The 22,366-nt window shown below is 42.3% G+C and overlaps 1 protein-coding gene across 3 annotated transcripts in view; it reads left to right on the top strand.

Moving 5' to 3' along the window:
* Positions 1-22,366, top strand: part of LOC131897847 (cytochrome P450 3A25) — a 59,826-nt gene that overhangs the window by 14,215 nt on the left and 23,245 nt on the right. For 2 of the 3 annotated variants that reach the window (XM_059248807.1, XM_059248808.1), the window contains 8 exons: positions 551-636; positions 3,716-3,886; positions 10,356-10,449; positions 13,783-13,835; positions 15,732-15,831; positions 20,411-20,524; positions 20,775-20,863; positions 21,097-21,245. In XM_059248807.1, the coding sequence (XP_059104790.1) occupies positions 3,816-3,886; positions 10,356-10,449; positions 13,783-13,835; positions 15,732-15,831; positions 20,411-20,524; positions 20,775-20,863; positions 21,097-21,245 (670 nt within the window). In that variant the 5' untranslated portion in view covers positions 551-636; positions 3,716-3,815. Of the gene's footprint in view, positions 1-11; positions 637-3,715; positions 3,887-10,355; positions 10,450-13,782; positions 13,836-15,731; positions 15,832-20,410; positions 20,525-20,774; positions 20,864-21,096; positions 21,246-22,366 lie in introns of those variants that run through there. The other variant, XM_059248810.1, reaches the window with a different exon arrangement.

The following is a 22,366-nucleotide window of genomic DNA, read 5'->3' as shown; positions in this document are numbered from 1 at the left end:
AAGTCATCTGAGAGGAAGAAACCTCAATTAAGGAAATGCTTCCATAATATCCAGCTATAGGGAATTTTCTTAATTAGTGATGGATGGGGGAGGGTCCAGCCCACTATTGGTGAGACCACCCCTGGACTGGTGGTCCTGGGTTCTATAAGAAATCAGCTGAGCAAGTCATGAGGAGCAAGCCAGTAAGCAGCACCCCTCCATGGCCTCTGTATGAGCTCCTGCCTCCAGGTTCCTGCCAAGCTTGAGTTCCTGTCCTGACTTCCTTTGATGATGAAAAGTAATATGACTGTAAGCCAAATAAACCCTTTCCTCCCCAACTTGCTTTTTGATCATGGTGTTTTATCATAGCAATAGAAACCCTAACTAAGACAGTCTGTGTGGTGGTTTGAAAGAAAATGTTCCCCATAGGGAGTAGATCTATTAGGTATGGATTTGTTAGAGTAGGTATGGCCTTGTTGGAGGAAGTGTGTCACTGTGGGGGCGGGCTTTGAGGTCTCCTATACTCAAGGTACTCCCAGTGTGACACAAGGTTGCTTCCTGTTGCCTGCAGATCCAGAGTAGAACTCTCAGCTCCCTCTCCAGCACCATGTCTGCCTGCTCACCACCATGAGGATAATGGACTAAACCTCTGAAACTGTAAGCCAAACCAAATTAAATGTTTTTCTTTGTAAAAAGTTGCCATGGTCATGGTGTCTCTTCACAGCAATAGAGACCCTAACTAAGACAGTTTGTTTTCTTATTTAAGAGAAAGAGAGAGAAAGAACATTGAAGTCAGGTGGGTAGAGAAGTGGGAAGGATCAGGAGGAATTGGGGAAAAGAAAACATAATCAAAATATATTGTAAGAAAAATCTTTAATAAAAAATTTTTAGAAAAAGTAGATGTTTGCAAAAAAAAAAAAAACACACCAAAAAACAGAACAAAAACCCCACATACCTCTTGTTTCTTTTAGTGCTGGATTGCACATATAACCTTCATTGAATATCAAAGTATGACCTCAGCTCAGACAGAAACCTTAGTTAGTTGACATTAATCAGCTTATCTCAAGCAGGTGGAGATGTTGAAATCAAGTCTAAAGTACAGACTAGGAGCAACAACTCTACTTACCATAAAAGGCGGTTAATGGCGTATCCATAGATTATATTTGCCAAAGAGAAGAGCCTCTGAGATTGTAAAGGCTGGAGGATGTGGGGGAGGAATACTGTGAAATGCTGTCTTTTAAAATGACAGGCCCCTTGCAATCATGGACACACAGCAGCTGTGCTGCCTGCACAGGTACTGCATGAGAAGAAGACCTGGAAGTGTGAGAAAGGCAGGTTTAGAAGAAGTGAAGGGCTGGAGAGATGGCTCTGCCATTAAGAGCACTGGGTGCTCTTGAAAAAGACTCCGGTTCAGTTCTCAGCATGGACATGGCAGGATCACAACCCTCTTTAACCCCAGTTCCAGGGGATCCAATGCCCTCCTCTGGCCTCTGCTGGCACTATACCCACATGGTGCTCAGGCATACATCCAGGCAAGCATGCGTACACATAATATTAAAATAAATATTTCTTTTAAAAGAAGGAGTAAGGAGGAGTAGCAAGGTATAGATAAGTGAGAGTAATGGGGAGATGATGGAGTGGGTAATGGGGGAGTATGCTCATCAAACACTTAAAGAGAATGAATAAAAATACCAAACAAACTTGAAAGGAAGGAAGAGAAGGAGGAAAGAAAGAAGGAGGGAGGGAGGGAATTCTGAACCTCCTAAAGATTCAGAGTTGAGATCTTTGTTTAATCATCAACAAAGACACGTCAGTGAGATACTGTTATGTGAAAACATTAGGTCCACGTCATTATTGGTGGCTTATCGATAACTGCCTTCAGGTTCCGTTTCAATGTACAGTACCTAGGGAAAATCTGCCAAAGGCATCTTGACTTCCTAAGGCCGGCACTGGAGTTGTTCTGAAGTGTGCCTCTGGGCTGAGCCAAATCCCTGTGGTCAGATTTCCCAACACAGAGTAAGGACAAACTGAAATTCATGAAGTTCATGTGGTTAGATGAGGTCTCTGTTTAATATTTAACAAGGATTATCCCAGGTTAGTTGTTCTGCAAAACAATAAATACTTTTCATCATTAGTGTCTTCACTCCAATTGCAACACATTGTAGATGGCAGATATCTCCAATTACCTGTTGTGGTGCTTTGAATTAAAATGGTCCTCAAAGGCTCATATATTTGAACACTTGGTCCCTTCTTGTGCAACTGTTTGGGAAGGATTAGGAAGTGTGGCCTCTTTGGAGAGTAGGCTTTAAGATTTCTTTCTTTTTTTTTCTTTTGAGGCAGGGTTTCTCTGAGTAGTTCTGACTGTCTAGGAACTCACTCTATAGACCAGGCTTGGCCTCGAATTCACAGAGATCCACATGCCTATGCCCCCTGAGTGCTGGGATTAAAGGCATGAGCCACCACCACCCAGCTCCAACTCTGAGATTTCAAAAGCCCATGCCATTCTCAGTTAGCTTTCTGTCTGCCTCATGGCTGTTGTCTCAGTATGTATGCTCTCAGTTACTACTTCAGCACCATGCCCGCCTGCTTGCTGCCTTGCTTCCTGTCATCATGGTCATGGACTAACCCCCTGAAACTGTAGCCTCTGATAAACTCTTTCTTCTGTAAGTTGCCTTGGTCATGACATCTCCTCATAGCAATAGGAAAGCAACTAAGACATCTACCTCACACTGACCTCAAAGTCTACTTCCTTGGTAGTTTTGAGCTTAGCTCATAACATCCTAATATTTGAGAATTAAGAGCATGCAGTTCCTATGGCAAAAGAACTCATAATTTAGTAATGCTTACTAAGATGTTCCTGTGGGTTTTGTACTTACAAAGCCATTCTGTAGCAATTTTGGCCACACTAGGAGTATTTTAGGAGATATACAAAGAAATATTTACTCTATGTGATGTTGACTCAACCAGCAGGGTACTCAGGAGCCCATTCAAAGACAAGCACACAGGCTCCCTACAAAATTATAATTGATCAGAATTCTGTCTGTTTCCCACCTCTGAGGTCCAGTCTTGGACACTCCTTTCACCCCTTCCTGTCTCTGTGTCTATAAAGTGACAAAGAAAATGCTTCCATAACATATCCAACAGACTTGATAAGGATCTATTAAAAGAGACATAGAGTGAGTGATTGTGAGTGTCTTGCTGTAAATGAGATGTCTATGTCAACCCTCCTACCCAAGGCTCGGGGAACACTTCAGAGAAGATGGAGGAAAGAATGTAAGAGCTGGAGGATGGGAAAGAGTACTGTGAAATACCATAAAGAAAAAAGAAATGCTGTAAGAGTATAGGGAAAACAATTGAGTTTTGTGCCAAGGACAAAGCAGTGCAGAGTGGGGAGTGATTTTTCAGTCCTAGGTTTCACATCTTCCAGAGCACATGGGGCCCTTAAAGGGACAGGGCCTCGCATAGGTAAAGATCAGTAGCTATAGTTTAACTGTGTGGACTTAATGTGTTTTGGAATTAGAACAGCCATGGACACAACTGAGAATTAGAAGGAAGCAGTGCCAATGGATTTGAGTTTCTGAAAGAATAAATATACACAGAATATAAACTCAAAGGTCAGAGCCGGGGAATTCATGGACTTTTAACAGTGACACATGGAGAGGCCAGGCAGTGTGCAAGTGGCCCTCCTACTGGCTGTATCCCTGACACCTCCTTTCCCTTCACATAAACACTACAGACTGGCCTCATTGGATCTCAGCTGGGCACAGCAGGGAAGTCCTGCAAGACTCTCAGCTAGGAGGGAAACTTGGAGCCAGAACTGCTGAAGGAAAGCTGAGATGGAGCTGATCCCCAACCTTTCCATGGAAACGTGGGTGCTGCTGGCTATCAGCCTGGTGCTCATCTACATGTGAGTAGCTGTCCAAGCTTCTCCCTATCTGTAACTGGAGTTGGGGTGATATCCAGCCCCCCTTTCCTTTTCCTATTGAAACACCCAAAGAAATCATGGAGGGGAAGTTGAAATCAGCACTTAAGTAGTTTCTATCAACATCATTGACCGTCCTATGAGCTCCCACCCAGACCTGTATCTAACCTTATGGCTTGGAGGGTTTTTGACAAGACTTGCTCCCATAATAATAATGTAATTGGCTCTCAGTCTGCACATAGACTAATCAACAATTGTGTGGTGTCATAAAGAGTTGGCTACTGTGCTGGCTAGTTTCTAACTAGCAGTTTGACAGACACAACCTAGAATTACCTGGGAAGAGAATTTTAATTGAGAAATTGTCTAGATCAGGTTGACCAGTAGGCAACCCTATGGAGGATTGTTTTGATCACTAATTGATGCAGGAAGCCCCAGCTCCTTGTGGGTGGCAGCATACCCAGGCAACTATATGAGATAAAAGAAAAGTAGATGAAAGCAAGCAAACATATGTCTATTCTCTCTGTACTCTTAACTGTGACTGGCTACTTGATTTTCTGCCTTGACTTACCAGACACAATAGACAGTAACACAGAATTGTCAGGAAAATAAGCCCTTCCTCCCCTAAGTTGCTTCTTATGGAGTATTTTAGCATAGCAACGGATATAAAGCTAGCACATTGGCAACCATGGCCTTTCCAAGCTTTTGAGAATCCAAAAGCCTAGTTGCTTAGGTTTGTTTTTCTTGTTTTCTTTTCCTTCTCTCTTCTGTCAGAATAAGTGATGTGTATATGACTGGTTCCCTGTGGATGTGGGTGTTTCTTGCTTCCAACGCAATTTACACAAAGGCACACAGTGCCTCTGTTCTAATTTGCTTTCTACTACTGTGATAAACACTATGCATGACCAGAAGCAACTTGAAGAGGAAAGGGTTTATTTCACTTTACAGCTTAGAGTCCATCATGAAGGGAAGCCAGGGCAGGACCTCAAGGCAGGAACCTGGAGGCAGGAACTGAAGTATAAGCCATGGAGGAGCACTGCTTACTGGCTTGTTCCCCATGACTCACTCAGCCAGCTTTCGTATACAATCCAGGACCACCTGTCTATGGATAACACCACCCATAGTGACTCAGGTCCTCTACATCAATCATTAATCAAGAAAATGCTCCCACAGACTTGCCCACAGGCCAGTCTGATAGAGACAATCTCTCACTGAAGGTTGCCTCTTCCCAGATGTCTCTAGCTTGTGTCAAGTTGATTTAAAAAAAACTAACAAGCACAACACCCCAGCTCTTGTGTAAAGATCAACATCCATTCTTCTCATTTCTCTGACCCTCATCTGGAACACTATTTCTTCCTAAAACATAAATTTCTACCTTGCGATATGGAAACCACTTAATACTAAATGTTTTCATTGTTGTTTTGTTTGATTTATTTGTTTTTAATAGCAAAAGGCAGCCAGAACAATCTTGGGGGAGGAATCCCAGTTGCTAATCAGGCCTCACTGAAGTGTTCTGTGAGTGGATTTTTCTGTCCCACCTGCCTGCTCCCAATTAACCACAGGGTGATTTCTTGTTAATTATGAAAGCTCAGCTGATAGCTTAGGCTTGTTACTAACTAGCTCTTACAACTTACATTAACCCATTTTTATCAGTGTACTTTTTGCCTTGTGACTTTATTATTTTTACTCTGTGCTGCCCATGCTTCTTCCTCTCCATCTGGCTGGTGACTCTCCACGTCTCTGCCCATTTTCTTTCCAGAGTTCTCTCTGCCTGATATCTCTGTCCTAAAATCCTGTTTTGCTATTGGCCATTCAACTTTTTATTAAAGCAATCTGAGTGACCAATCTTCACAATGTACAAAAGGATCATTCCACAGCAGTGCTCCATGGGGATCCTTCAGTGTATGTCCTTCAATGCAAACTCTTGATTATATGTGATAACATTTTATAAGTTTCACTGGATTGATAGCGAGTGTTTAGAACCTGTGTTGAGTTAAAGATTCACTACTAACAAAGAGGGAAAAAAGGACTAGACATATGGCTCAGTGTTTAAGAGCACTGGTTGCTCTTTCACACAACCAGAGTTTGGTGCCCTGCCCCCACATGGTAGCTCATAACCGTCTATAACTTCAGTTCCAAGGGATCTAGCCCTCTCTTCTGCCCTTTGTGGGCACTGAACTATAGATGTAACAGTCTTATTAAATAAGAAACACAGAGCCAAATGCAGAGTTAAAAGCCCAAGAGGTCAGAGCAGTAGCTAAGAGCTGATACTAAAAACCCTTTCTTACCCATTGCTACCTCTGCCATCCTTCCCCTCAGAAAGAGACCTACTTCCTGTGTATCTGTCTTTTTATTGACTTTCTGTTCTGTCCTCTCATTGGTTGTAAACCCAACCACATGACCTCCTCATCACTGCCTGTCCATACAGACCTCTAGATCTCTATGGTTGGTATTGAGATTAAAGGCATGTGTCTCCATGCTGGCTGTATCCTTGAACACACAGAGATCTGCCTGTCATGTGATCAGGATTAAAGGTGTGCAACACCACTGCCCAGCTTCTGCTATGGCTTGCTATTAGCTTTGACCCTAAGGCAACTTTATTTATTAACATACAAATAAAATCACATTTCAGCACAAATATCACCATACTGAACACATGTGATACACAGACATACATGCAAGCAAAATACGCATATACATAAAATAATAAATTTTAATTTAAAAAATAAGAAGGAAGAGACATTAATTTGCATATCTGGAACATGTACAGTTTCACATTTTATGTCATTTACTTCGTCTGTTATCAATACAAAATAACTTGATCTTCTGAAGGTCTTTGTCTTGCAAATCAAAGAATTCCTGGTTCAAGTCAAACCTTTATACAAAATATCCATTTCTGATATAATTTCTAAGCTTTCTGTGACCAGGCTCCTCTTGCATGTCTGGCTTGTGAAAGCTTACAGTGGTCTCCAGAATCACCTTCCATCAGCCTTGCATCTTCTCCCACATCTGCTGTGTGTCAGCCACATTGGAGCTGGGAGGTCTGAGGCACCATGAACCCTCATCTATAGGATTCAGGATATGGCACATCATCAGTGATAGCAGCCCTGCCCCAGGGAGGTCCTTTGCATATGCTCAGTTGATGCATACAGGCAATAATCATCCTCTTTTATGACTAACCGTCTTAGTCACTGTTCTACTGCTGTGAAGGAACACCATGACCATAGCAACTCTTATACAAGAAAGCATTTCATTGGGGCTGACTTACAGTCTCAGGGGTTTAGTCCATTATCGTCATGGCAGGAAGCATGGTGGCATACTGGCAGACATGGTGCTGGAGAAGGAGCTGAGAGTTCTACATCTGGATTTGCAGGCAGCAGGCAGAGAGAGTGGCACTGGGCCTGGCTTGAGCATCTGAAACTTCAAAGCCCACCCTTAGTGACACACTTCCTTCAACAAAGCCACACCTCCTCATAGTGCCACTCCCTATAGCCCTATGGAGACTATTTTCATTCAAAACACCACATTTCACTCCCTGGCCCCCATAGGCTTATAGCCATATCATAGACCAACTTCAAAAGTTCCCATAGTCTGATATCACAGGATCAGCACATAGTGTTGATATCATAGTATCAGCACTGTTTAAAAGTCCAAAGTTCAAAGTCTCTCCTAAGATGCATATAATCTCTTAACTGTAATTCCCTGTAAAATCAAAATGAAAAACAGATCACATACTTCCAACATATAATGGCACAATATATAATATACAGTACCATTTCAAAAGGGAGGAAAGAGAGCAGAGTGAGGAAATACTGGACTGAAGCAAGAATGAAAACCAGCTGGGAAATCTCCAAACTCTGCATCTCCAAGTCTGAGGTCAAAGCACTCCTCATATCTCCAACTCCTTTCACCTTTGTTGACTGCAACACACTTCTTTCTCTTGAGTTAGTTCCACTCTCTTTTATCAGCTCTCCTTGGCAGGTATCCCATAACTCTAGCATCTCAAATATTTTGGAGCCTCCAAGGCAATCCAGGCTTTACCTCCACAGCTTCACACATGGTGCCAAAGTTCCGCTCTGGCAGGGTTCAGGTCCCAAAGAGGAGGTGTGGAGTCGGCAAGAAGAAGGAGTAGACTATTGCAATCAGTGAATCAGGATGGCTGCCATTTTATACACTTTCATCCTTCAAAGCCTGCATGAAATTTCCCAAAGGAGAAGGCATGAGGGAACTCCCATAATACATAGTGAGAATCATTATAAATGAAAGTGCTGGAGAATTGTGATCCTCAAAAGTCAAAATGCTGTCAAGCAGCAGCAGTCACCATGCAATCCATGTCACAATGGCCTCTCTAGGCCTCCATACAGGGACATGCTTGACACACACCTGGCCTCAGTGGCTTTCCTTAGCTATGAAGGAAGATTCCATAACCCCTTTCTTCTATGCTTGACTCTAAAACCAGAACCATGTGACTGAAGTTGCCAAGTTCTATTGCTTCCTGGAACTTGAACATGGCCCTCTCATGCAAACACATATTCACCAGCTTCCTGTTTTCAATGGTTTCCTTCACTGCCTACACTTTACTGCCCTGGAACTTGCTCTGTACACCAGGCTGGCCTCAAACTCAGAGATCTGCCTGCCTCTGCCTTCTGAGTGCTGAGATTAAGAGTGTGCACCACCATGACGAGCTCTAAGCTTTCCTTTAATTCCTTCTCACTCTTCTTTAATTCCTTTTCCTAAGTTGGAAGCCTATCTAGGTGAGGTCTTTCTCTGAGGTCACCACTCATTTTATTCCACATAGCATCAGGCTTTTCTTTAGTTTGTTTGTACTTCCTGGTGTCTCTTTCTTCCTCAAACTGCACATTTTGTATTTTTCCTTTCTCAGTTTGCTCTTTTTCATTATAAGTCTGCACGTGGCCTCCAATAACCAAGCAACACAGTCAATACTAGGCTGTTTGGAAATTTCCTCTGCCAAAGCTGTTAATCCATAACTCTTCAATTTAGCCTCAGGCAGATTTTTTGGACACAGGCAGAAAGCAGCCACATTCTTTGCCAAAATATCCTAAGAACAGTCTCTAGGCCACATACTAATATTCTTCTCCTCTGAAACATTTTAAGCCAGACTGCCACAGTTCAAATTACCCCAGCACTACTGGTTTCCATGCTTCTACTAGTATGGCCCATTAAGGTCCACTTAAAGTATTCAGCTGCTTTTCTAATCCAAAGTCCCAAAGTCCACATTCCTCCAAAAAAAATCATGGTCAGGCCTATCACAGTAATACTATAGTCCCTGGAATTAGCTTCTGTCTTGGTTAGTATTTCTACTGATGTGAAGGGATATCATGACCATGGTAACTCTTAATAAAGAAAACATTTACTTGGGCCTGGCTTAGAGTTTCAGAAGTTTGGTCCATTATCATTGTGGTGGGAAGCATGGTGACATGCAGACAGAGATGGTGCTGGAGAAGGAGCTGAGAGTTCTACACCTTGATCTTCAGGAAGCAAGAAGAAAGAGTGACACTGGGCCTGCCTTGAACATCTGAAACCTCAAAGGCCACCTCCAGTGACTCACTTCTTCCAATAAGGCCACACCTCCCAAAAGTACCACTGCCAACGGGCCTAGGGGGCCTTTTTCATTCAAACTACCACATTGACCATCATGAGAAATAAGAGTCTCCCTGACACTGTGCCCATCAGATGAGCATCATCAGTTGGAGGTCCAGATTAACCAATGACTTAGAAATGAAGCCTTAGTCAGTGAGGGAACATACTGGAAAGCAGCCTTCCTTATAGCACAAGTCAACCACATTGCAAGACAGAGAATCTCGAGAGCCTCTGAAATTTCTCTGAATCCAGTGGCAGTCACAAACTCAATTGTAATTATATGGACAGAACTTCATAATGCTTCCGGATCTTTTTAGAAAGGAAAATTTCACAACAATTAGAGCCTCTAACAACCTTGTGGCTTAGAGAAAAGGAAAAACATACATCTCTGGCCAATCTGGACAAACAGTACCATCAGGTCTCCATGGCCCTGTGTCATTAAGTACATTCTGTTATGCAAATAAACCCCCCTTACCTAATGAGAATCACTGCTTCATGGAATTTTCTTAATGGACACAAGCAAATGAAACACCCTGGAAAGCTTTGAGCCTGAATCTCTCAGAGACTCTAAAATCCAAATCTAGGAGGTTTTCATCAGTTATGCTCTCTTGGGTTAGAAGCATAAAAATTTCCTCTGTCTCTCTCTCATCATTATGAACTAGTGTAAGCCTACTCAGTGGACATAGGGAGGGGGTGAGTGATTAGGATTGTAGCTGTTTGGGTTTTTACTGTTATTTGTTGCCTAGCTATCACTTCTGTGGTTTGATTCTTGCAGTTACCGAGTCAACGACTGACTCAGTATGTGTAAATTCACAATCACAATCCATGCAACTTTGATTTCTCTATTACTTTACAGATATGGGACCCATTCTCATGGGATTTTTAAGAAGCTCGGCATTCCTGGACCCAAACCTCTGCCTTTATTTGGCACCATTCATGCCTATGGTGAAGTGAGTCGTGTTTAAGCTCTTCCATTTCATTTCTTTTATTTTTTTGTTTGTTTTTGTTTTTTCAAGACAGGGTTTCTCTCTGTAGCCCTGGCTATCCTAGAACTCACTTTGTAAACAAGGCTGGTCTCAAACTCACAGGGAGCACCCGGCTTAGCCTTCTGAGTGCTAGGATTAAAGGTGTGTACCACCACTACCACCCGGCTTCTCTTTCATTTCTTATAGTTACAATTTCCTTTAAAGTTAGATTTATTTATTTTCTTTTAAGACTATGAGTATTTGTCTGCACTTATGTCTGAGCACCACATGTGAGCCTGGTGCCTGCCGAGGTCCAAAGATGGTGTCAGATCTCCTGGAACTGGAGTTACAGATGGTTATAAATTGCCATGTGGATGCTGAGAACTGAACTTGGTGCCTCTGCTAGAGCAGGCAGTCTTCTCTGCTGCAGAACTGTCTTCCGGGACAGAGCCTCACTAGGCAGCCAGCTTGGTTTGGAACTGTATATGGGTCAGACTGGCTTTGAACTCTTAATGATCCTCCTGCCTCTGCTTCCCAAGTGCTGGGATTAAAAGCATGTACCACCATACTCAGCCCAACTGACACTTCTTATGCATCCGTTTATGGACCCTGTAGCTAGAGTTTTCCTGCCTGGCCCACAGTCAGGACAAATCTCTCTCACCTGCCAGTCCCACAGCCGCTCAGACCCGACCAAGTAAACACAGAGACTTATATTGCTTACAAACTGTATGGCCGTGTCAGGCTTCTTGCTAACTGTTCTTACAGCTTAAATTAATCCATTTATATAAATCTATACCTTGCCACATGCTTCGTGGCTTACCAGCATCTTCACATGTTGTTTCTCATCGTGGTAGCTGGCAGTGTCTCTGACTCAGCCTTCCACTTTCCAGCTTTATTCTCCTCCTTGTCCCGCCTATACTTCCTGCCTAGCCACTGGCCAATCAGTGTTTTATTTATTGACCAATCAGAGTAATTTGACGTACAGACCATCCCACAGCAGGACCCCTTCCATAGATGCAAAGGTCAGTCCTCAGAAGGAAGTTCTGGGGTGTCAGGCTGTCAGAAACTGTGTTTGACCAACCAGGGAAGTGCTCAGGCTTTCCTTTAGGATTTGATGACATTAATTTGGAGCTGTGGTTAGAAAGCCATGATTGCAGGCACACACTAGAACCTGGTGTTCAGGACTTTACATTCAGGCTGTAAGGAGCAGGAGAAGTCTGGGATTTTCCTTAGTGGAGCCTCCGGGAAGGCACAGGTGTCCTTAACCAGCACTCATGGGAAAGCATGCCTGGTCACAGTAGCACCACAGCAGCCTGTGTGCACTAGACCAGACTTCACACTGGGCTCAGGAGCAGTACTTGTTCTCTTCCTGCTGGCCAGCTCTGCAGCATCCCTGGATCAGGATGCCTGTGTGTTGACTACAGGGAATTCCTCTTTACCAGAAACCTCTCAGGGACTCTTGTGTCCCTGCAGCTACTTCAATGGCTCCATACTGTCTTAATACCCAGGGCATCTTTGAGGGTTTGAGAGAATAATGGTGTTCTGCATTGGTTCTTTTCTCTAAGACAGCACCCTGAGGGCCAGTCTGAGCACAAGGTGGCTGAGACTGAAACAACATGGTACTTGTCTCTCACCCTCAGATACCACAGCAAATTTTGCATTGCTAAGAAAAGGTGGACTCACTTTATGGAATCACCACAGGAAGGGTGATTTAGCAACAATTACCAAACATTTGGTACCATGTGCAATGAATGGCTGATTCTTTGTGGATAGCCTGGTCTGACCCTGGCCCAAGGCTGAAGCCTGGCCAGAAAGTAATGAGATCAGCTCTTGAAGGCATGTGGGCTGCTCTCTGCTAAGATTTTCATGCCCCCAAAGACTCCAGTTGTCTGTCAGATTCTACGATTTATAGCTAGAAGCTTACTGCAGGTTGGAGTTCTAAATGAGGTCTCCATTGCTTCATGGTTTCACATCACTTCACTGTTCATATAAGAACACCATATGTTATCCTGTTATCCACTCTTTTTTTTTTTTTTTTTTTTTTGGTTTTTTCGAGACAGGGTTTCTCTGTGTAGCTTTGCGCCTTTCCTGGATCTCGCTCTGTAGACCAGGCTGGCCTCGAACTCACAGAGATCCGCCTGGCTCTGCCTCCCGAGTGCTGGGATTAAAGGCGTGCGCCACCACCGCCCGGCTCTGTTATCCACTCTTAAATGAAAAGGTGGGAGGTAAAGCCAGGCCTATGGGCATGTGCTTGTAACTCCAGCCTTCCCAGGTGAACTCTCTGATAGAAGCTCCCCCTAGAACTAGAACACACTTTCTATTGTGAAACTTCTTTTATTTCCTTACAGGGCCTCATGTAGCCAAGGCTTGGCCTGGAACTCACCATGTAGGGAAGGATGACTTGAATTTCTGATCCTCCTGCCTCCACCTCCCAAGTGCTGGGATTACTGGCAGGAGCCGCCATGCCCAGTTAGTGCCATGCAGGAGATGCAAACCAGGGCTTTGGGAGCACTTGGTGGTGGGTGCTGTGTCCATTGAACTACATCACAGCTGCAACTCAGTGATAGGAAATCTTCATGTCTCATCTTTAATATTGAAAACTCAGACCTAGCGAGTTTCCTTCACTCTGTCCTCCTGTAGAAAGGGTGTCTTCGTTTCCCCTCTGATTTCTATACCATCTTCTCTCACTCTCTCACATCCTCATGTTCCCCATTGTCTCTTCTTCCCTTCTTTCTAGGGTTGTTGGTTCCTCCATTCATTCATTCATTCATTCATTCAGCACCCATTTATTTGTTTGTTTGTTTATTCACAGTTGTAGGTATACCAGATCTCACTACACAGCCCCTGCCAGCCATCAAATTTGTGATGCTCCTGCCTCCACCTCTGGAGTGCTAGGATTTGTAGGCATGTGCCACCAAGTTTGGCTCCACTCTTTTGCTTTGTTTTTAAATGTGAATGAGTATGTATCATGTGTGCACTGACTGAAGAGGCCAGAAGAGGGCCTCAGATCCCTGGAGCTGGAATTACAGATGGTTGTGAGCCACTATGCAAGTGCTGGGAATTAAACTTAGGTCCTCTGCAAGAGCAGCCAGTGCTCTTAACCATAGAGAAAGTGCAAGAACAGCCTTAAACTCTTTATTCCAGACAACTCCTCTAGTCTTCCCTATCCCTTCAGATATCTCTAATAAGAACTTGCTTCTCATTTTCAGTGGGATGGGAAGCCTGATTTTGTGAGATTTGAGTTAGTGTGTGCCCTAGCTAGGAAAGGATCAGTATGCAACAGAACAATAACAAATTTCATTTTATTTCTCTTTCCAGGGTGCGTGGAAATTTGATGATGATTGCTATAAAAAGTATGGAAAAATGTGGGGGTGAGTCTTCTGAAATCTTCCATTCAGCGTACTTGTTAGGATAATGTACCCCACCTCATATGAGGATAGTGTCAGCACACAGTTCTTGAAGTAAAGCCTTTGGAGCTTCATCCTGGTAAGGTGATGCATGTCACAGGCATCAAACTGAACAGTGCAAATTCGGTTGAGAGTGTTGCCTCTCATAGCAGCCTCCCGGATTTGGTGGCCCGAGAACCCTTAGGCTCAGATCATTGCCTCTCCCTTCTAATACATCAAGTCTATTATTTCAGAACCCTGTAAGCACATGCTCGAAGGCATGCAACAACAAACATTTCCTTACAGATTTTCATTCTTAGACATCGAAAGTCTTATGCATGCAGTCAGGCCAGTGTCAGCTCAAATGCAGAACTGCACCATTGCATCCAGAAAACAGTTTCACTGGAGACATCCGCTGCCTCTGGCTCTCACAATCCTTCCACCCCACCTTCCAGGATGATCCCTGAGCCGTGGAGGGGAAGGGGGCACCTGTTAGTTTTATAGCAACTTGACACATGCTAAAGTCATCTGAGAGGAGGGAACCTCAATTAAGAAAATGCCTCCATAAGATCCAGCTATGGAAATTTTCATAATTGTTTATTGATGTGGGAGGGCCCAGCCCATGGTAGATGGGACCATCCCTGGGCTGGTGGTCCTGTGTTCCATAAAAAAGCAAGCCATGAGGAGCAAGCCAGTAAGCAGCACTCCTGCATGGCCTCTGCATCAGCTCCTGCCTCCAGGTTCCTGCCCTGTTTGAGTTCCTGTTCTAACTTCCTTCAGTGATGAACAGCAATGCTGAAGTGTAAGCCAAATAAACCCTTTCCTCCCCAACTTGCTTTGGCCATTGGGTTTCATCACAACAATAGAAACGCTGACTAAGACAGAATGTGGCAGAGATGCTCCATTTGGAAATGAGCACTCCACAATTTCTTATTCTATGCACGTTGACCAGTTGTAGGTCTCTATGTTAATCTCCATCTCCTGATAAAACAGCACTTCTCAACCTGTGGGTCATGACCATCAGAAAACACATATTTTCGATTGTCTTAGGAATCTCCAACCATAAATTTTTGTTGCTATTTTATAACTTTAATTTTGCTACTGAGCAGTATGTCAGTTCCTAAGATCATCAGAAATATGTTTTCCAATGTTTGTGACTCACAAGTTGAGAACCACTGTACTAAAAGAAGCCTCTCTGATGAGGGTTGAGACCTGTGCCTGTGCTAATCTATAGGTGTAATAAGTCTTTGGGAGTTGGTTTATTATTATGTCCATTAGGGCCTATGACCTACCTAGCCACACAAGATCAAGCCAGACAAAACAGTGACCATGTGACTCAATGCTAAGCATGTGTTGTGCTGCCCCTGGTGGCACCAAAGCAACTGCTCCTGCAACAGTATAAGTTTCCTCTGATACATTCTGTTTTGACTTTGGGATCACTTATTCATTTTCTCTGAATTTTTTGTATCTCTGGGGGGTCAAACCCAGTGCCACACACTTCATAGACAAGGACTCTACCACTGAGCCATACCTCCAACCCAGACACTGAACTATTTAAACATGCAAGAATGGTATTAGCAACAACCACGTATGCACGCCTAGCCATAACAGATGTTCCAGTGTTAATTCTAACTAAAATGTCTTTAAAGGGCTATTTTGTTCTAAATGTCTCTTCCCTGCTTTAGCTACATAACTCTTCATTTCACAAGACTCCAATGGCTTCAATGGTCAGAACTTGAACTAGGGGTTCATGTTGCTGTGCTTTATACAGCTGGGGATGTGGACTGTGCAGCCTTGGGAGTGGAGTGTTGAGTCCTGTATGTGATCCCAGGTGTAGAATCTGGCTTCTGAGGTTCAGTCCACTCTGTTTTCCCACCTCAGGTTTTATGATGGTCAACAGCCTGTGCTGGCTATCACAGATCCAGAGCTCATCAAAGTGGTGCTAGTGAAAGAATGCTACTCAGTCTTCACAAACCGTCGGGTAAGTGTCCCTTTTTAAGAAACATAAATCTTTACTATTTTCTTAGTCAATGTTTTATTGCTATGAAGAGACATCATGACCATGGCAACTCCTAATAAAGAAAACATTTAATTGGGGCTGGCTTGCAGTTTCAAAGGTTTAGTCCATTATCATCATGATGGGAAGCACGGCAGTATGTAGGCAGACATGGTGCTGGAGAGGTAGCTGAGAGTTCTACATCCAGATCTGCAGGCAGCAGGAAGAAATAAACACTGGGCCTGGCTTGGGCTTCTGAAATCCCAAGACTTACCCTAGTGAGACACATTTCCTCCAACAAGGCCACACCTCCTAATCCCTGTCAAGTAGCACCATTCCCTGATGACCAAGCATTCAAAGCTGTGGGCCTATGGGGGCAATTCCTATTCAAACTGCCACAACTGTTGTAGAGTATTAGTTAAAGACGTGTTATATTTATTTATTTACATTGTGGAACATTTGTTTAATGATGCAAAGATGTATTGCATTATTTTATGTTGCATTTGTTTAACTCTGTGAAGCTGTGTTACTTTGCCTGTCTAAAACATTTTATTGGTCTAATAAAGAGTTGAACAGTCAATAGCAAGGCAGGATAAAGGATAGGTGGGGCTGGCAGACAGAGAGAATAAATAGAAAGAGACAAAGAGATATAGGGATATCAAGCAAGGAGAAAAACAGAAGGATGCCGGGAGCCAGCCACCCAGCCACGAAGCCAGAGATGGAATAAGAAGGAAAGATAGATATACGGAAATAGAGAAAGGTAAAATCCCAGAGGCAAAAGATAGATGGAATAATTTCAGTTAAGAAACGCTGAGTAGAAACAAGTCAAGCTAAGGCCAGGCACTCATAAGAAAGAATAAGACTCTGTATGATTTATTTGGGAGCTGGGTGGCAAGCCCCCCAAAAGACCCAGAGGGCCAAAAAAAGAGTAAAGAATAAAAACAAATAACAACATTCCACCACAAAATTTTAAATTAAATTTAAATTTTAAAGAGCTGCCATCACACCCAGGAAAGTTTTTGGTGCTCTTCATGATTATATACATTCATACATACATGTGTGTGTGTGTGTGTGTGTGTGTGTGTGTGTGTGTGATGACTTGTATAAATATAACATAGTTCTGCTTTTTCTACTTTCATTTCTGTTGCTTTGAAAAAGCACTCTGACCAAAAGCAACTTAGCAGAGGAAAGGGTTCAGTGGCTGACACTTCTAAGTCACAATCTGTGACTGGATGAATTCAGCATGGGAGCTTGAAGCAAAAACCATGAAGAGAAGCTACCTGCTAGCTTGCTCAGCCTCACACTTATCTAGCTTCCTTATAAAGCACAGGGCTGCCTGCCTAGGGATAGTACTGCCCACAGTGGATTGGGCCTTACTGCATCAATTCCTAATCAATACAATCTCTCACAGAAATGCCTGCAGGCCAGTTTGATATGGACAATTCCCCAGTCCAGGCTCTCCTCTCAGATGGCTCTTGGCTGTGTCAAGTTGACAACAAGTAAAGCTACCTAGGATGCAACTGCTATACAAAAGCAATTGACATTGACACCATCCACAGTTTCTTTACCGTTCTCTGACTTGTGTGTGTGTATATGGGTAGCTCTCTGCAGATTGTCACGTGTCTAAGTCTATGTAACAACTACACAGTGAGGACACAGGACTGACCCTCCACCATGGAGCTTTCACTTGTAAGTGTGTTATAGCAGCCACGAGTCACCTGTCTTTTCCTCCTCCGAGTCTGATCCACTTTTCTTTTGGTGAATGTGCTTTTGGGGTCAAGTCTGATCATATTTTCTTCAGCACTCTTCTTTTAATGAGGCTTCACATGTCCCTGCCTCAGTCTTCAACCTCTCAAGTGCTGCTGTTACAGGCATGTGCCACCCCACCTGGTTTATGCAGATCAAGCCCCCAGGCTTCATGCATGCTAGGCAAGCGCTCTGCCACCTGAGCTACATCCTCAGCTGGGCCTAGTACTCTTATTTTTTTAGAGCATGTACATATAGTTTTATACTTTACATTACCATCTATGATATGTTTGAGATTTAGGGTATAAAGTATGAAACACAGGTAAAGTTTCAGATTGCGCCATCCATGTTCAGTTATTTATATATCATTTGGGGCAAACTGTTTCCCCCACAGAATTCTTCTTATAGCATTATCAAACCTATTCAAGGACTGAAGAGATGAGTTAGTGGTTAAGAGCACTGGCTGATCTTCCAAAGGACCCAGGTTCAATTTCCAGCACCCACATGGTAGCTCACAACCATCTGTAAATCAAGTTCCAGGGATCAGACGCCCCCCTTCTGGCCTCTGAAGTCACTGCACACATGTGGTGCACAAACACACATACAGACAAGCACACACACAAATATAAAAAATTCTAAAATATTTTTAGCATATTGGCCCTATTCATGTGGAACCATTTCTTATTCTATATTTTCTTCCATTGAGCACAATGTCTTTCTCTCCTCTAGGACCACACTTTCTTGAGAATTGAATCTTTACATCATGTGGACTCATTTCACCCACTTTTTTCTAGAGTTGATAGAAATATTCCTGGCCATTTATCTTTCTAGCCCAAATCAGAACAAGCTTGTTTATACTGACAATGATCTCAGTTTTTTGAAAATTTGAAATTGACATGAGAAAATAAATGTATTTTTTTTGTGTTGAATCCTCTAAGTTATGACTATTGTGTGTGCTACACTTTTTAGATTTCTTTTGATTTCTACATGGAAATTTTATAGGTTTCAGCTGAAAGACCTGTACATTGTTTGCTAAGCTTGTATCTTAAGTATAAATAACTTATAACATTTCTGGACATGGTTGGCTATTATGTAATATTCTTGAGATTTTTTTCTAATACAATTGATGTTAAGTACAAACACAATTGATTTTGAATTGTTGCTGTATCATAAAACAATCACAAGATTCACTTACTATTCCTATAAATTCTTTCTCTGTGTTATTTGATACATTTTACACAGACAATTATGTTGCCTAAATATAAGAATACTTTTGATTCTTCACTGGCACTTCAAGGATGGTACTGAATGACAGCAGTGACAGTAGACTTTTTAGGGGACGTTTCAAGGCAAGGTTTCTCTGTGTAGCTCTGGCTGTCCTGGAACTCCCTCTGTAGAACAGGCTGACACAGCAGACGTTTTTAAGTTGCTACAGATCAGTGGGTGAAACGTTCAGACTTTCACCATTAAGTTTGAAGTTGATTGAAGGATTTTGCATAATCCTGTTTCATGGAGTGGAAGAAGTTTATGCCCACCTGTAGTACTGAGCTTTTGTTATAGAAGAATATTGGAAGAGTCTGTGAGCACAAAATACAGTTCTGGGAGCCAGGTGTGGTAGTGCATGCCTTTAATCTCAGCACTCAAGAGGTAGAGGCAGGGGAATCTCTGTGAGTTCAAGGCCAGCCTAGTCTACGTAGTGAGTTCCAGGAGAGCCAGGGCTACATAGTGAGACCCTGTCATAAAGCAAAACAAAACAACAATAAAATCTGTGTGTGTGTGTGTGTGTGTGTGTGTGTGTGTGTGTGTATTCATTCCATTTACTCAATGTTCACAGATATATGTGATTGAAGAACATTCCTAGTAGAAGAATAGAATTATTTTTCTTTTTCCTCGTGTCCTTACATAGAAAATTAAGATAAAAATAATTTCTATACAATTGCATTATTTCTTGAAATATCAAGTGCTGTGGGATGTTCTGTATGGCAAATGTGTTGCTCTGATTGGTTGGTAAATAAAACACTGATTGGCCAGTAGTCAGGCAGGAGGAAGTATAGGCGGGACAAGGAGGAGAATAAAGCTGGGAAGTGGAAGGCTGAGTCAGAGAGACACTGCCAGCCACCACAATGACAAACAGCATGTGAAGATGCTGGTAAGCCACGAGCCATGTGGCAAGGTATAGATTTATAGAAATGGATTAATTTAAGCTGTAAGAACAGTTAGCAAGAAGCCTGCCACGGCCATACAGTTTGTAACCAATATAAGTCTCTGTGTTTACTTGGTCAGGTCTGAGTGGCTGTGGGACTGGCAGGTGAGAGAGATTTGTCCTGACTGTGGGCCAGGCAGGAAAACTCTAGCTACAATCAAGTCAATATTTTATAGCATCCATAGCTTTTTTAAAAACTCAACTTCAAATCATCCAATTGCTCATACTGTTGATAGAAGTAAATGAGGAATTGACCTGAGCTGATACTTTGCCAAGGCCAGTTGCTGTCTGTCACTAATGCATTTTTGTCCGTACAGCTTTGAAGGATGCTGTAGGGCTGTCCTATCTGTTCTCATTGATCCTGCAAGGGTGACTTTCATTTAAAATGAGACAGTCATAGATAGATGTGAAGCTATACCAGGTGTGTGGTGTTACCTCTAACCATAAGAATTACAGACAATTTAAATAAAAGATTATTGAGCATCTAGTAATGTTCAGACACTTAATAATCAGTAATATTTGTTAAATAAATAATGTTTGTTTAATCAAATTTCTAGAACTGTGAAGATTATCATAACTTTAATATGATAAATATCCTTTCTATTTCAATTCTAGCCTTTTGGTCCAGTGGGACTTATGAAAAAGGCCATCACCATATCTGAGGATGAAGAATGGAAGAGACTTCGAACACTGCTGTCTCCAACTTTCACCAGTGGAAAACTCAAGGAGGTGATGAGGGAGAGGGCATTTACTCATGCAATGAATCTGAGGACAGGTAAAAAACAAGCCCACATTCTTTTTCCAAGGGTTGATCCTCTGAGTTACAATTCCTATAAGATGATCTTCTGTCTTCATGCCCAGAGGACTCTTTATAAAATCCACTGTAACATCCCACTCATTGCTTCATGACTGGGGATGATTTTTCTTTCTGGGACCTGAGTTTCCTCATTTAGCTACAGATGCTGTGCTTTGTGCTTAGATGTTCCCCATCATTGGACAGTATGGAGATGCATTGGTGAAAAACTTGAGACAAGAAGAAGAAAGAGGGAAGCCCATCATCATGAAAGAGTAAGTGGTGGTGCAGTTGATGGGACTGTAAGTACCTTAGTGTCCCTTCAACTCTAGGAAAGGGACATCTGCAAACCAACACCAGGTAAAGGCCCCATGTGTGAGTGTGATAGGAGCCTAGCCCCCACTGATGATCCAGCATGTGATTCTGACTGTGACTCCCTACCTGGGTAGCTTGGAAATATGAGCTGCCTCAGATGTAGATGTTGATTCCCATGTCTCTCTCTACTCAGCATCCTTGGAGCTTATAGCATGGATGTAATCACTGGTACATCATTTGGAGTGAACGTTGATTCCCTCAACAATCCAGAGGATCCCTTTGTGCAGAAAGCCAAAAAGATCTTAAAGTTTTCCATTTTTGATCCGTTTCTTCTCTCTATAGGTATGTACACTATTTCTTCTTTCTTTATATTCCTCCCTCCTACACACCAGTAAAAATAACACCATAATTGAGATATAATTCACATGTAAAAAATTCAAATACTTAAAATGTGTAATTCAACTTTTGTTCACCAAAGGCACATGCATCCTCATCATTGTCAACCTGGAAAAGTGTTTTCTAAGAAAAACTACACCTTTTCACTCTCATCTCCCATTCCTTCTCACTATAAGAAATGTCCAGTTAGCTGTCTGTTCCTGTAAATCTGCCTATTCTGGGCATAACATTAAAATACAATACAAATATTTTATAGAGTATATGGAATTTCGCAACTAGTTTCTTTCACTTAACATCATACATTCAACAGAACCATCTGTTGCCACTTCCATGTTCATCATATTATGAAACATCTGATGACTGAACATTTGTTTTCATGCTTTCTGAGTAGGAAATTCATGTGGAATTGGTGAATTATAGAGGAATTCTATGTTTGACTTATTGGGCAACTAAAAATCTTTTTCAGGATTTGTTTGTTTGTTTGTTTTGCTGCCATTAGTTCACAGGGCTCCATTTTCTCCACATCCCACATGAAATTTCATTTTTTCTTCATGATTTTCTTATTATTACCACCTTAGGGTACATTTAGGAGTCAAACATTATGGGGGATTATTTACATTTTTTAAGACTTTTATATATGAGTACTATATTTGCATTATTTTCCCCCACCCCCGCCACTCTGCTCATGTCCTTTTTAATCCATGACTCTTCTCCTATAACTATAATGGTTACATATACATATGTACACATGCCTCTAGCCTACTGAGTCCATTTAGTGTTGCTCTTACATCCACGTTTATGGCCAACTACCTGGGGTTGGATCACCTATCATGGACTCATCTTTGGAGAAAACTGACTCTTTCTCTCCATAGTCATTAATTTCCTATGACTCTTCATCTAGAGATAAGAGCTTGTGGAATTTCCCCATCCACATTGGCATGTCAACCATTGTTATCTCTACATGGATCTTGTCTGGACAACCATATCATTGAGATTTCTTAAGTCCAGTTTTCCTGCCATGTCTAGAAGATGCAATCTCACAGCAGGCTTTCTCATCTTCTTGTTTT

This window comes from Peromyscus eremicus, chromosome 23 (genome assembly GCF_949786415.1).
Source record: "Peromyscus eremicus chromosome 23, PerEre_H2_v1, whole genome shotgun sequence".
Classification (NCBI taxonomy): domain Eukaryota; kingdom Metazoa; phylum Chordata; class Mammalia; order Rodentia; family Cricetidae; genus Peromyscus; species Peromyscus eremicus.
The sequence above is the reverse complement of the archived record's forward strand: the minus strand, read 5'-3'. Positions and strand labels throughout refer to the sequence as shown.